Source organism: Erythrolamprus reginae, chromosome 6, assembly GCF_031021105.1.
Source record: "Erythrolamprus reginae isolate rEryReg1 chromosome 6, rEryReg1.hap1, whole genome shotgun sequence".
NCBI lineage: Eukaryota > Metazoa > Chordata > Lepidosauria > Squamata > Dipsadidae > Erythrolamprus > Erythrolamprus reginae.
The window spans coordinates 8,701,317-8,717,225 of NC_091955.1; the positions used below are offsets into that span (position 1 = coordinate 8,701,317).

Consider the following 15,909-nt stretch of genomic DNA (forward strand, 5'->3'; position numbering starts at 1 on the left):
ATCCATGTTACGCTAGCCAACTGTTATTTCTCTGCTAAAACCCTTGGAGTAGAATTGCCCTGTCTGTGGAGTGTTTGGAAAGCTGAAACCATAAGTCAGTAAAACTGGAGATTCTTTATCTCATAAAGGAATGTGCAATTAACTTTGTTCTTCAACATCAGCCTAGCCGCTGGACTCTTATCTTTTAACTCCTTTCACTGAGAAGCTGCCAAGATGAACTCATGTGCATGAGTTTGGCTTGTATAAATGATGCTTTCTATATAAAAAGGTTGATTTGAAATATCAGTACATGGATTGCTCCTTTGTTTAAAATTTTCTGCTGCACGAATCCCAGCGACCAGTTAGGTCCCACAGAGTGGGTCTTCTCCAGGTCCCGTCAACTAAACAATGCCACTTGGCGGGACCCAGGGGAAGAGCCTTCTCTGTGGCGGCCCCGACCCTCTGGAACCAACTCCCCCCAGAGATGAGAATTGCCCCCACCCGCCTTGCCTTTCGTAAGCTACTTAAAACCCACCTCTGCCGCCAGACATGGGGGCATTGAGATACTCTTTCCCCCTAGGCCTTTACAATTTTATGCATGGTATGTATGTATGTATGTAGGTGTGGTTTTTATATTAATGGGTTTTTTAATTGTTTTTAGTATTGGATTATTATTATATGCTGTCTTATTATTGCTGTTAGCTGCCCTGAGTCTCCGGAGAGGGGTGGCATACAAATCCAAGAAGTAAGTAAGTAAATAAGTAAGTAAGTAAGTAAGTAAGTAAGTAAGTAAGTAAGTAAGTAAGTAAGTAAGTAAGTAAGCAAAGAAATAAAAATTAAGTTAAGTTAAATTAAATTAAATTAAATTAAATTAAATTAAATTATAAAATAAAATAAAATAAAATAAAATAAAATAAAATAAAATAAAATAAAATAAAATAAAATAAAATAAAATAAAATAAAATAAAATAAAATAAAATAAAATAAAATAAAATAAAATAAAATAAAATAAAATAAAATAAAATAAAATAAAATAAAATAAAATAAAATAAAATAAAATCTGCGTAGGCCACGCCTAGAACAGTAGGTGTGAAATCCTACGACTATTTACTCTTCTCTTGATGCCTTTCAGGGGTACAGAGGTGGCCCCAAGCCACTCCAACCTGTCGCCATGCCGAATCCTGTCCTGCCTGCCATTCAAACTCCATTGGTGCCAAGTTGTCCCGGCCGAGGCAAGCTGGCGAAACTCCTGAATCCGGAAGAAATGACATCGAGGGATTATTACTTTGATTCGTACGCTCACTTTGGAATCCACGAGGTACCGTATTTTTGGGGGGAGTATAAGATGCACCTTAATTTTGGGAGAGAAAAATGGTGGGGGGGAGAATCTGCCTACCAGGTGTTCATCTGGCTAGCATCCTTAGTCTGGCCAGCGTCAGCACATTATTTCATCCCCTGGTTAGGGCTGAAATAAAATAAAAGGAAGCAAAACGAGGTGGCCCGTGGCTTTATTTACTCCTCAACTTCCTGTTTCTGCTGTCCAGGAAGGAGTCTTCATGATGTCAAAACTCCGCCCCTGGAATCCCATCATGGGATTCCCCACCTCCAACTTCCTCAGAAGATGACAGCTGGGCAGTGGCGCTTCGCAGTGTTCGAGCCAACGCCGAACCTGAACTTTTAAAAAAGTCCGGGTTCAGGTTCGGCGTGCTGAACGCCACAAAGTTCGGCACGAACCCGAACGGTGCAAGTTCGGTTTGCCCAACACTAGTGATGAGGGCCTGAGTGACTGTGGGTAGAGCCTCCTGGTCCAAATAGGGCCGCAGGTGGTACACCAGGCGAACCTGGGCAAAGGTCCCCCTGGCCACAGCCGAGAGATGATGGTCAACAACACAAGATAGGTCAACAACACAAGAGCACACAACAGATTTAAACTTAATATTAACCGCTCCAAACTTGACTGTAAAAAATATGACTTCAGTAACCGAGTTGTTGAAGCGTGGAACTCATTACCAGACTCCATAGTGTCATCCCCAAACCCCCAACACTTTACCCTTAGATTATCTACGGTTGACCTATCCAGATTCCTAAGAGGTCAGTAAGGGGCGAGTACAAGTGCACTAGAGTGCCTTCCGTCCCCTGTCCTATTGCTCTCCTATATCTCCTATACCTTTCTTCTATTCCTATATTTCTTCTTCTATTCTTTCATTGATATGTTCTATTACTATATCTTCTTTTCTATTATTTCTTAGATATATTTTACTATGAGTATCTCCTCTATAACTTTCATCATGTATTTTATTATGTATATATAGATATATACCCACTAAAACCCTCATTGTGTATTGGACAAAATAAATGAATAAATAAAATAAAATAAAGGTTCAGATATGGGTCGAGGAGGACACCCAAGTTGCGGACCCTATCTGAAGGGGTCAATGTTTCATCCCCCAGAACAATGGACAGACAGATCGAATGGTCCTTCGGAGGAAAAGAGCACAGCCTCTCGCTCTTGTCTGGGTTAAGCTTGGGCCAGTTGGCCTCCATCCAGACCCTTACAGCTTCCAGGCACCGGCACATCACACGGAGTCAATGTTTAGCCACTGTATTCTCCTGAGTTAGCCCACTGCATTATAACAAGTCTCAGCTATGTAATTATCACTACTTGTGCGCTGGGTTGCTTTTCATAAGCAAATGCAAGACTCAAGACCAACTCTGAATGCTTTGTTTTTAATTCCCTGCCCCTCCGGTCAAAATACGCGCACAGTTGACTCTGGATATATTTTTTTCCCCCTACCTTTGCAATTCGTTTGAGGCTGCATAAAAAGGCTTTGGCTTGGCAGCATTGTACAGGGGAGATCAAATGCGATTTCTTTTCTCTCTTTTTTTGGTCATCCTATTCTCCCGTGAAAATAAATTCAGAGCCTTTTTTTTTTTTTGCCAAAGCTGTCCTCCGGTTGCTGTTGCATAAATGAGACTCCCTCGGGACACCTGCAAAGAAGATTTTGGAGACACATATACTGAACAAAGAGTTCTAGCAAAAAACCAACAACTTAAATGCATCTGTGGCCGCATTCTGCAGGATCAATATAGGTCATCACCCACAAGCAGCCCGATGTACAGAACAATGGGAACAGGTTCAGGAATCCACAATGGCTGTCTTGAGTGAGAGGCAGTCGAACAGCCAACTGGTGATTTTCCACCAGCGTTTATGGGGCCCTGGTTTCTTTCCAAAGGTGCTTTTTCCAAAAAGGAAATGAATTTTTTGGGGTCATCCCCAGCAGTGTTCCCTCTAATTTTTTTCCGGTGTGGGCGGAAAAGTATAGTGTCTGAGCGGCAGTCCCTTTGGGACTGGGCGGCATAGAAGTCTAAATAAATAAAGAGATAAATTAAATGTGGGCGCACACTATCACGCGTACGCGAGTTCTGACATCCATAATTCGCTCCTGCTCCTTCTTCTCTCCTCCTTCCTCTCATCTCTTTCCTTTCTCTCCCTCCCTCTTTCTCTCTATCCTTTCTATCTCTCACTCTTTCTTTCTCCCTCCATCATTCCCTCTTTCTCTCCCTCCTTTTCTCTTTCCTTTTTCTCCCTCCCTTTCTCTCTATCCTTTATATCTCTTTCTTTCTCTCCCTCCTTCATTCCCTCTTTCTCTTTCCCTCCCTCCCTTTCTTTCCCTCCCTCTTTCTCTCTATCCATTATATCTCTCTCTTTCTTTGTTTCTCTTCCTCCTTCATTCCCTCTTTCTCTCCCTCCTTTTCTCTCTCTTTCCTTTCTCTCCCTCCCGCTTTCTCTCCTAGGGCTGCCTGTGCCTGCCCTGCCCGAACGGACCACGTTCGGCATCGGCGCCCCTTTGGCAGTCCCTGTTTGGTGTCCCCCCCATGGATGGACATTGGGCTGGCGGCAGATCCACCCTGCCAGCCCACACACACCCCACGGACGGACATTGGGCTGGCGGCAGTCCAGCGGCTCTGCAACCACCCCCTTCCATGGTAAGGGACTTACCCATTCTAGCCGGAAGGAGAGTTAAAGGGGCTGGAAGGAAAGCCCCTTTCTTTCCCGCCCCTTTCTTTCCCGCCTTTCCTCCTTTACTGTGCACTGTAGTGCGGGAGATTTAAAATCTCAGCCACAGTTTGCCAATTCTAGTACAGAGGTCGGTCCTGTGCGCTAGAATTGCAATCTTCAGGGCTGAGCGTTTAAATCTCCAGCGCTCCAGTGCACAACTCAGCTTTCAGGGAACTATGATCCCCAGTAGTGGGTTGCTACAATATAGATGAGGACGCCGCATCGTGTTGTTGTTGGCTCTGGCCCAGCTCCTGCCCCAAGGAATGTGGAGGTGGATGCAGGGGAAACTTCAACGTGTCACAGGCCTGTTTTATTGCCGACAGAGTCAGGTAGTGCAGTTTCCTCGGACGAAGAAGAAGATGGGAGTGACTTGGAAGAGGGGGGCTTGGCACACAGCCCAGGAAGTCAATCTCCATTATCTTTGGTCGATTCGGATGCAGAAGTCATGGACCCACGCAGGCGCAGAGTTATGCATAGAAGAGACCAATTGAGGGCATATTACAGGAGATAAGAGAGGCCACCTGTGTTTGGGTGGGGCTCCAGTAATTAGTGCTGCTGATATAAATAGCAGCGTGTGGGTTTGGCCGTTGTGGAAGAGTATCTGACCGTTGTTCTTCAGGATTGCCTTGCTGTTCCTGGACTTTGTTTGTTGATTTTTCACGACTTTGAAACCAAAGCAGAGCAACGTGTTTGTGTGTCTCACTTTGTTGGAAGAAGAAGGGGTGTGAAGTTTCTTCACAGCTGCTAGCTAAGTATTTAATGACTGCTTAAGGTTAATTGTACAGACTACCCGGTTGTTTTGGGACTAGTGCTCGTTGCAATACAAAAAGAGTACGTACTTTATTTTGAATTTTGTGATAAAGGACATTGTTTTGAATTTTCAAACGTGTGTGTGTGTCTGAAATTTGTACCCTTGAATTTAGCAGAACACACCGGTAGCGAAAATTGAGCTGCGCACGGAGCTGGGCATCCTCGGCGCATACCCACGTATGTCTAAGTGAGATTTTGCTTCTGCGCATGTGCAGAAAGCAAAATGTCATGATATACACACATGCTTAAGATTTTGGCGATTTTTTTTTTTTGCTTCTGTGCATGTGTGGAAGCAAAAAAAATCACGGAAATCTCACGTGCCTGCGCATCCTCTTGCGAGAAAAAAAAGAAAAAGGAAAAAACAGAAAAAAGAAAAGAAAAAACAGAAAAAAGAAAAGAAAAGAACCCAGAAAAAAGAAAAGAACCCAGAAAAAAATAAAAGTGGAGTGGAATGGAGTAGAGCAGAGATCCTCAAACTTGGCAACTTTAAGACTTGTGGACTTCAACTCCCAGAGTTCTCCAGCCAGTTATGCTGTCTGGAGAATTCTGGGAGTTGAAGTCCACAAGTCTTAAAGTTGCCAAGTTTGAAGACCTCTGGAGTAGAGAATAGAGAGTAGAGCAGAGAGATGGAATGGAATGGAACGGAATAGAATATGGCATGGCATGGCATGGCATAGAGTAGAGTAGAGTAGAATAGAGTAGAAGAGAAGAGAAGAGAGAAAGGAAGGGAAGGGAAGAGAAGAGAAGAGAAGAGAATATCATCGGGTGCTTTGGAGAATAGTTTAACTCCCTCTTCTTTTTGGCAACCCCTGAGATATTGGAATACTGCTATCATGTCTCCCCTGGTCCTTCTTTTTATCAAACTAGACATACCCAGTTCCTGCAGCCGTTTTTCATATATTTTAGCCTCCAGTCCCCTAATCATCTTTGTTGCTCTTCTCTGCACTCTTTCTAGAGTCTTCACATCTTTTTTATATCGTGGTGACCAAAAACCTGATGCAGTACTATTCCAAGCGTGGCCTTACCAAGGCATGTTATTTAAGCATTTGTCCACTAGGACTCCAAGATCTCTTTCACAGTTACTACTTATTGAGCAAGATACCAACTGCGCTGTACCTGTGCATTTGGGGTTTTTTTTGCCTAAATGGTGTTCTGTCTGAGTGCCCCCAGACTTCAACACCAACTGGAAAAAGCAGCCAGACATGCTGGTAAAAGCAAAAGCACTTTATAGTTTGAAAAATAAACACAGAGAAAAACCTGTTCTTCCCAACAGGCAGGCTATGAGACTTCACAGCAGAGTCCTGATGGCCAGACAATACAGCAGACTTCTTGCTGGCACACCCACCACTGTAGAGAATAAGACCCACACCTTTTCCCCCCAAGGTTTCAGTATTCAAAGTCACAAACCAGAATTCCAAGACGCCAAAGATCACAGCCAGGTCCCAGGACTCCCAAAGATAATACTCCACAAGCCAGGAAGGGTGGGTCTGCCTTTTCAGCCTTTCCAGAGAGCACCACACCCAAACCCAGCTGTTGCCTCTTTAGTGCTGAAAGTACCTGGCTAATTGTCCCCTTCGTTGTGTTGCTCTTCTCTGCCGGAGATCGATTATTGCTTGTGCATTTTCATCTAAGGAATCCAGGCTGCTTGCTGGGGAGAGCTCCCTCTCGGGAGACTCTGGCTGTCCTCCCTCTCCCTCAGCCTGAGATTCCTCCTCCCCGTATGCCTGAACCTCCTGTTCCTCATCCTCCCCCTCTGAGCAGGAAGCCGGCAGAGGATCAGCCGTTCCCTGAGGGGCCTCAGACGGAATCACAACAAACGGAGAACCTGACTTTTTTCCCTAGAGCTGAATTTCATTTTGTAAGTCTGATAACTACACTTTGATGCAGCTGGCTGGACTAGGGTGCAATTGCAACAGAAGTGTAAGGGATTGAAAGGCAGGTGCTATTTGCCACTTGCAAATGAGACACACATTGTGCAAAGTCGAAGCCCAACAGGATAAAAGTCCAAGCAGCAAACAATTGCCTGAAAGGCAATTGCAGGAGTTTTCAGCTTTAAATAAACCCTATTGCTGCTAAGAATTCAAGGCGCCTCCTTTGAACGCTGCAGAAGAAATGGAGTCTGTAAATCCAGTGAGTGGAGAAGTTAATTTAAAATACTTTGGGGAACATTGACACACTTCTCTCTAATTGCTCATTGCTAGTCAGAACTTGAACAAAAATAAAATAGATGACATTTCAATTAGGGCTTGAACGTGCACTGCAACCCTGAAGGGTAAGGGAGACATTTACTGCTCAGCAGCAAGCAAAATTCAACCAAAATGCAACCAAAAGTCAACTCTATGAATGGGGCGCATGGGTAGGGTTGTGACCGCATTTTTAAAATAACTTTTTATGGGGTTTTAGTTTTAGATAATGTTTTAGTTTTAGATAACGTTCGACTTCCTTTTATCGCTTCGTATCTATTTATATTGTATTTTTATTACTGTTGTAAGCCACCCTGAGTCCTTTGGAATTGATCAAATAAATAAATAAGTAAGTAAATAAGTAAGTAAGTAAGTAAGCAAGTAAGTAAATAAGTAAATAAATAAGTAAATAAGTAAATAAGTAAATAAGTAAATAAGTAAGTAAGTAAGTAAGTAAGTAAATAAGTAAATAAATAAGTAAATAAGTAAGTAAATAAATAAGTAAATAAGTAATAAACAAATAAACAAATAAACAAATAAACAAATAAACTGAGTGAGTGTAGTTAAAACCAAAGACACATCATTAGCAGAGATTTATGACTCTAGCTGGCGGGCATCCCGGGCTATCCTTATCTCTTGCTAATTGGAGAAACATGGCCAGCATGAAATTCTTTGTGTTAACTCTTGTATTGCAGAAATAGAGTGAGCCTTCTCCAGGTCCCGTCAACAAAACAATGTCATTTGGCGGGGCCCAGGGGAAAAGCCTTCTTTGTGGCGGCCCTGGCCCTCTGGAACCAACTCCCCCCGGAGATTAGAATTGCCCCCACCCTCCTTGCCTTTCGTAAGCTCCTTAAAACCCACCTCTGCCGTCAGGCATGGGGGAACTGAGATATTCTTTCCCCCTAGGCCTTTACAATTTATGCATGGTATGTTTGTTTGTAGGGATGTTTGGTTTTACAATAAGGTTTTTTTTAGTTGTTTTAGTATTGGATTTACATGCTGTTTTTTATTACTGTTGTTAGCCGCCCCGAGTCTACGGAGAGGGGCGGCATACAAATCCAATCAATCAATCAATAGTGTTACCAATAGATTTGTGCCTAGGGGTGCTTTTGAACCAAAGTGTGTGTGGATCTTTATTTAATTGATCTTCCCTTCTTCTTTCTCTTTCTAAACTAGATAGCTTTACTAGATAAATGGTCAAAGCAATGGAAACTGCAGTTTAATGTTTCCAAATGTAAAATAATGCACTTGGGGAAAAGGAATCCTCAATCTGAGTATTGCATTGGCAGTTCTGTGTTAGCAAAAACTTCAGAAGAGAAGGATTTAGGGGTCGTGATTTCTCACAGTCTCAAAATGGGTGAGCAGTGTGGTCGGGCGGTAGGAAAAGCAAGTAGGATGCTTGGCTGCATAGCTAGAGGTATAACAAGCAGGAAGAGGGAGATTGTGATCCCCTTATATAGAGCGCTGGTGAGACCACATTTGGAATACTGTGTTCAGTTCTGGAGACCTCACCTACAAAAAGATATTGACAAAATTGAACGGGTCCAAAGATGGGCTACAAGAATGGTGGAAGGTCTTAAGCATAAAACGTATCAGGAAAGACTTCATGAACTCAATCTGTATAGTGGGGAGGACAGAAGGAAAAGAGGGGACATGATCGAAACATTTAAATATGTTAAAGGGTTAAATAAAGTACAGGAAGTGTTTTTAATAGGAAAGTGAACACAAGAACAAGGGGGCACAATCTGAGGTTGGTTGGAGGAAAGATCAAAAGCAACATTAGAAAATATTATTTTACTGAAAGAGTCGTAGATGCTTGGAACAAACTTCCAGCAGACGTGGTTGGTAAATCCACAGTAACTGAATTTAAACATGCCTGGGATAAACATATATCCATCATAAGATAAAAATACAGGAAATAGTATAAGGGCAGACTAGATGCACCATGAGGTCTTTTTCTGCCGTCAGTCTTCTATGTTTCTATGTTAAACCTACTCCTCCGTTTCTCCTTCTCCTCTTTCCTACTACTTCCCTTCCTGCCCTCCCTCCTCACTGTCTTCTTCCCTTTTCTCTCCTTTCCTCCTCTCTTCCCTTCCTTCGTCCTTTGCTGCACTTTCTCCATTTTTCTGGGATGGTGTTCCAGCAACTTTGAATTCTTCCACAACGTCTTACATTTTTTTTCATATTTTATTCCATGTAAGTGTTCACTAAACAAATGCTTGTAAGTCAAGGACTACCTGTCATTAGTTCACCGGGAAAAGAGAGGGCACCAGAATCTTCTGGGTTTGGAGTGGCAAGTAGATAATTGGATCGAGCAGCCGAAAGTGACTTTTAAAAAAATATGTGTTAAAGGATATTAGCTTCATTCGCAGTCTTGGCATTCACCCAGAGATTTAGAATGCCGATATTAAACTGTGTGCTGGAAAACTAATTACAGCCAATGCTCTAGATATTTTGGGGCACTTCTGAGATTCTGTTCTCGGTGACAATTTTGTGGTCGGTGATGATACGGGTGGAACAGCTGCCGGTTGGATAAAAGAAAATGCGCTTTGAATTGAAGGTCGATCTCGCTGATTAACGTATTCGCGTTGCCATGGCATAGAAACCCTCGGCGTCTTCTCTCAAAATTGCCAATAGGGGTTTTTTTTAACTGGGAGAGAGAGAAAGAAAAAGAGAGAAAGAGAGAGTGAGAGAGAAAGAGAGAGAGAGAGAGGGAAAGAGAGAAAGAGAGACAAAAAGAGAGAGAAAGAGAGGGGGAGAGAAAGAGAGAGTGAGAGAGAAAGAGAGAGAAAGAGAGAGAGAGAAAGAGATAGAGAGAGAGAAAGAAAGAGAGAGTGAGAGAGAAAGAGAGAGAGACAAAAAGAGAAAGAGAGAGAAAGAGAGAGAAAGAGAGAGGGGGGGAGAAAGAGAGAGAGAGAAAGAGAAAGAAAGACAGAGGAAGAGAAAGTGAGAAAAAGAGAGAGAGAAAGAGACAGATGGAGAGAAAGAGGGAGAGAGAGAAAGAGAGAGAGAGAGAGGGAGAGAAAGAGAGAAAGATAGAGTGTGTGTGTGTGAGAGAGAGAGAACGAGAGAGAAATAAAGAGAGAGAGAGAGTGAGAGTGAGAGAGAAAGAGAGAGACAAAAAGAGAGAGAAAGAGAAAGAGAGAGGGGGAGAGAAAGAGAGAGAGAGAAAGAGAAAGAGAGAGAGAGAAAGTGAGAGAAAGTGTGAGAGAGTTTTTCTGGGAGAGAGAGAGGGAAGAGATGGAGAGAAAGAGAGAGAAAGAGAGAGAGAGTTTTTCTGGGAGAGAGAGAGGGAAGAGATGGAGAGAAAGAGAGAGAAAGAGAGAAAGAGAGAAAGAGAGAGAGACAAAAAGAGAAAAAAGAGAAAAAAGAGAAAGAGAGAGGGGAAGAGAAAGAGAGAGAAAGAGAGAGAGTGAGTGTGAGAGAGAAAAAGAGAGAAAGAGAGAGTAAGAGAAAGAGAGAGAGTGAGAGAGAAAGAGAGAGACAAAAAGAGAGAGAAAGAGAAAGAGAGAGGGGGAGAGAAAGAGAAAGAGAGAGAAAGAGAGAGAGAGTTTTTCTGGGAGAGAGAGAGGGAAGAGATGGAGAGAAAGAGAGAAAGAGAGAGAAAGAGAGAGAGAAAGAGAAAGAAAGACAGAGAAAGAGAAAGTGAGAAAAAGAGAGAGAAAGAGACAGAGAGAAAGCGGGAAAGAGAGAAAGAGGGAGAGAGAGAAAGAGAGAGAGAGAGGGAGAGAGAGAGAGAGAGAAGGATTTTCAATAAATAACCTAATTTTCTATTTTCACATGACCGGACGATGTCCTTTTCTCCTCATCCAGGAAATGCTGAAGGATGAGGTGCGCACGTTAACCTACCGAAATTCCATGTATCACAATAAGCACGTCTTTAAGGAGAAGATCGTACTGGATGTGGGGAGCGGCACGGGAATTCTTTGCATGTTCGCGGCCAAGGCAGGAGCCAAGAAAGTCTACGGGGTAAGGAGAATGGGCGCCAGCTACCATTTCGCTTTGGGGTCATCATCCCCCCCTCCCTTTTGCCAGCTGGATTCCAAAACATCTGGCACTGGAGAGGTCATTTGGGCAGTGTCCTAACCCTGGTGGGCATGTCCTTTGATTCCTGGTCTTCCTTCCTCCAAGAACCCCAAACTCCTCCTCTTCCTCCTCCTCCACCACCATTCCACAAACCTCACTCTCCTCCAGCACTGATGATGTTATCTAGTTCGGTAATGAAACGTCTACAAGAAAGCAACCAAGCTCAGAGAGCACCAAGGACCCTTACAGTAGTAGTAGTCATCGTCCTCCCCCTTCTCCTCCTCCCCCCCTCCTCCCCCTCCTCCCCCTCCTCCCCCTCCTCCTCCCCCTCCTCCTCCTCCCCCTCCTCCCCCTCCTCCTCCCCCTCCTCTTCCTCCCCCTCCCCCTCCTCTTCTTCCTCCTCCTCCTTCTCCATCATTCCACAAATCCTATTCTGATGATGTTACCTAGTTTGGTTAATTCAGTGCTTCTCAAAGCAATGTGAGAAAATATTATTTTATGGAAAGAGTAGTAGATGCTTGGAACAAACTTCCAGCAGACATGGTTGGTAAATCCACAGTCACTGAATTTAAACATGTCTGGGATGAACATATATCCATCCTAAGATAAAATACAGGAAATAGTATAAGGGCAGTCTAGATGGACCACGAGGTCTTTTTTCTGCTGTCAATCTTGGTGCAATGCTGTGTATTGGCTTGGGAGGAATCATTTGCAACAGGGCTTCTTCAGTAGTAGTGTTCTGCCAGCGTGTCCCAACCGCCCGTAATTGCAAGGTAATTAGTCCAGAAAGACACACACCACACGATAGAAGGAAAACCAAAAGTCTTTATCAACAGAAAAGCAGAAAAAACTCCCTTTTTAAATGTCAAAGGGATTTTCCGGTACACACGAGGCACAGGTTAAATGCAATTCAATTTCTCATCCAGTAACTGGGAAATTGAGTCCAAATTCCAAAGACCAGAAAGTCCACACACAGTCTTGAACAGGGAAACAGCAAAACCACGATCCTGACGAACTATGAATCAGATAAACTTCCACGAGGCTAAACCAGCACGCTGTTCTTTTTATCTGTAGCACTAATTACAGCAGCCCCACTTATCTCCTGTAATAATCCTTCAGTTGTTCTCTCCTATGCATCACTCTACGCATGCGTGGGTCTGTCATAAGTTCTTGTTCAGAATCCAGGGATGATAAGGATGATTGATCTCCTCCTGGGCTGTCTGCCAAACTCCCCTCTTCCCTGCTACTCACACTTCCTTTGTCAGAGTAGCCTTCGTCGGGAGATTCTATCGGGAGCAAAACAGACCTGTGGCATGTGGATGTTTCCCCCACATCCACCTCCACATTCCTTGGGGCAGGAGCTGGGCCAGAGCCAACCACAACAAGTAGTATCCACTTATCTTTGCTACTGGTTTGGAGACAGGAGCACGCATTTCTATGTTTCTATATTCTCCTTTATCAACTGGCTTCCGCAGTGGGAATGCAGCAGACCCGAAATCTCTTCCTTTCCATCAAAGCCCTTGACCCCAATATTCTGATGAGCAACCTAGCTAACAGTATATTAAATGGGATGATGATTAAACAGACACCTGTCTGGCTAAGCAATCATTTTCAGCGAGCGTTCATCAAGGACTCCTCTTTAGCCCGGAGTGAAATATTAATTGGAGCGCTCCAAGATTTGATCTTTCATCATTTTTATTAACGATCTGCGGGTGGGAGAAATTACTGGCTTTATGAACAAAGTAGAGGCTTCTTTTGGCACAATTAACCAAACTAGGTAACATCATCAGCACTGGGAGGGAATAGGATTTGTGGAATGATGGAGGAGGAGGAAGAGGATGACGATGACGATTGCTACTACTACTGTGGGGTCCTTGGTGCTCTCTATAAATCCCTACTTTAGGCAAAGGCTTACCAGGCTATAGCAGACAATTCATATCATAGAATTGTTGGTAATGACCTTTAAAGCCCTACATGGCATTGGGCCAGAATACATCCGGAACTGCCTTCTACCGCACGAATCCCAGCGACTGATAAGGTCTCACAGAGTTGGCCTTCTCTGGGTCCCGTCAACCAAACAATGTCGTTTGGCGGGCCCCAGGGGAAGAGCCTTCTCTGTGGCGGCGCCGGCCCTCTGGAATCAACTCCCCCCCAGAGATTAGAATGGCCCCCACCCTCCTTGTCTTTTGCAAATTACTCAAGACCCACCTTTATCGCCAAGCATGGGGGAGTTAGGATATTCCTTCCCCTAGGCCATTACAAGTTATGTATGGTATGTTTGTGTGTATGTTTGGTTTTTATAATAAGGGTTTTTAGTTGTTTTATTAAATTGGATTGTTACATGTTGTTTTTTATCATTGTTGTTAGCCGCCCCGAGTCTGCGGAGAGGGGAGGCATACAAATCCAATAAATAATAATAAATAATAAATAATAGAGTTGGAAGGGACCTCCAGGGTCATCGGGTCCAACCACTGCAACAATATCACCCAAAAGGCTTCTAGAGTTGTTAACCTGATCCTACGTAGCTTCTGCTCCGGCAATCTCACCCTACTCACAAGAGCCTACAAAACTTTTGCCAGACCCATCCTTGAATACAGCTCATCTGTCTGGAACCCATACCACATCTCGGACATCAACACCCTTGAAAACGTCCAAAGATATTTCACCAGAAGAGCCCTTCACTCCTCCACTCGAAACAGAATACCGTACGAAAATAGACTAACAATCCTGGATCTAGAAAGCTTAGAACTACGGCGCCTAAAACACGATTTAAGTATTGCCCACAAGATCATATGCTGCAATGTCCTACTGGTCAGTGACTACTTCAGCTTCAGCCGCAACAACACAAGAGCACGCAACAGATTCAAACTTAATATGAAGCGCTCCAAACTTGACTGTAAAAAATATGACTTTAACAATTGAGTTGTCGAAGCGTGGAACTCATTACCAGACTCAATAGTGTCAACCCCTAACCCCCAACATTTCTCCCTTAGACTATCCACGATTGACCTCTCCAGGTTTCTAAGAGATCAGTAAGGGGCGTACATAAGCACACTAGTGTGCCTTTCGTCCCCTGTCCAATTGTCTTTCCTTTATCTCATATATCATATATATTTTCGTCCTTTCATATATCTTCTCCTCTATTGTTACGTATTATCTTTATATATATTACTTCATGTCTATTCTCTTCCATATGTATTGTGTATTGGACAAATGAATAAATAAAATAAAATATAACCCCCTGCTCAATGCAGGATTCATTAAACCATCCCAGAAAGATGACTGTCCAGTCTCTGTTTGAAGACCTCCAGTGAAGGCGATCTCACCACTTCCTGTGGCAAACTGTTCCACTGGTTTATCACCCTTATCGTTAAAAAGTTTTTTCTGATGTCTAATCTAAATCTACTCCCTTGCAGTTTCATTCCATTGTTTCTAGCCCTTCAGATATTTGTAGACAGTCATCAAGTCTCCTCTCAGTCTTCCCCTTTAATAATAATAATAATAATAATAATAATAATAATAATAATAATAATAATAATAGTAATTTATTAGATTTGTATGCCACCCCTCTCCGAGGACTCGCGGCGGCTCACAACAGCATACACAGTGTACAAATCCAATTTTAAAATGCAATTTAAAACCCTTATAATAAAATAAAATAATCACACAACCAATCAAACCATACACCAGTATTGACAATTGGAGTGTGTTAGTTTCCCCATGCTTGGCGGCAAAGATGAGTTTTTAATAACTTAAGAAAGGCGAGGAGGGTGGGGGCAGTCCTAATCTCTGGGGGGAATTGGTTTCAGAGGGCCGGGGCCGCCACAGAGAAGGCTCTCCCCCTGGGTCCCGCCAGACGACATTGTTTAGTCGACGGGACCCAAAGAAGGCCAACTCTGTGGGACCTAATCGGCCGCTGGGATTCGTGTGGCAGAAGGCGGTCTCGGAGATATTCTGGTCCGATGCCATGTAGGGCTTTGTAGGTCATAACCAACACTTTGAATTGTGACTGGAAACTGATCGGCAACCAATGCATATTGCGGAGTGTTGGTGTAACATGGGCATATTTGGGAAAGCCCATGATTGCTCTTGCAGCCGCATTCTGCACAATCTGAAGTTTCCGAAGACTCTTCAAAGGTAGCCCCACATAGAGAGCGTTGCAATAGTCGAACCTTGAGGTGATGAGGGCATGAGTGACTCTGAGCAGTGAGTCCCGGTCCAGATAGGGCCGCAACTGGTGCACCAGGCGAACCTGGGCAAACGCCCCCCTCGCCACAGCTGAAAGATGTTTCTCTAATGTGAGCTGTGGATCAAGGAGGATGCCCAAGTTGCGGACCCTCTCTGAGTGGGTCAGTGATTCCCCCCCCCCAGGGTAATGGATGGACAGATGGAGTTGTCCTTGGGAGGCAAAACCCACAGCCACTCCGTCTTATCAGGGTTGAGTTTGAGTCTGTTGACACCCATCCTCAATGTCGGTCTTTCTTTCTTTCTTTCTCTTTTCTATCTTTGCAGATTGAATGTTCAAGTATATCCGACTACTCTGAAAAGATTATCAAATCCAACCACTTGGATCACAGTAAGACTTATTGATGAAGATCAGTTCCATTCGCTATTTCCATTTTTCCTTAATTTTTCAGTTTCTTAACTGATGCTTTGCAGATGGGTTTTACCATATTTATGATGCAAAGACTTATAATTTCATGTCATTCCAAACATTAATTTTTGTAGATGCTGGGTTTTTTTCTAATGTTTATCGGGGAAATTATTTCAACAAATGGAATTTAATTATTAAAATTATCTGCCTTTCATTAGATTAAAGTGGTCTATGGGCAGGTAACTTTAATGAATAAA

At 43.4% G+C, this 15,909-nt stretch overlaps 1 protein-coding gene across 1 annotated transcript in view; it reads left to right on the forward strand.

Moving 5' to 3' along the window:
• The first annotated feature begins 1,122 nt into the window (after positions 1 to 1,122).
• Positions 1,123 to 15,909, forward strand: part of PRMT8 (protein arginine methyltransferase 8) — a 43,664-nt gene continuing 28,877 nt past the window's right edge. The window contains 3 exon segments of the mRNA XM_070754710.1: positions 1,123 to 1,297; positions 10,846 to 11,001; positions 15,571 to 15,634. Coding sequence (XP_070610811.1) covers positions 1,151 to 1,297; positions 10,846 to 11,001; positions 15,571 to 15,634 — 367 coding nt within the window. The 5' untranslated portion in view covers positions 1,123 to 1,150.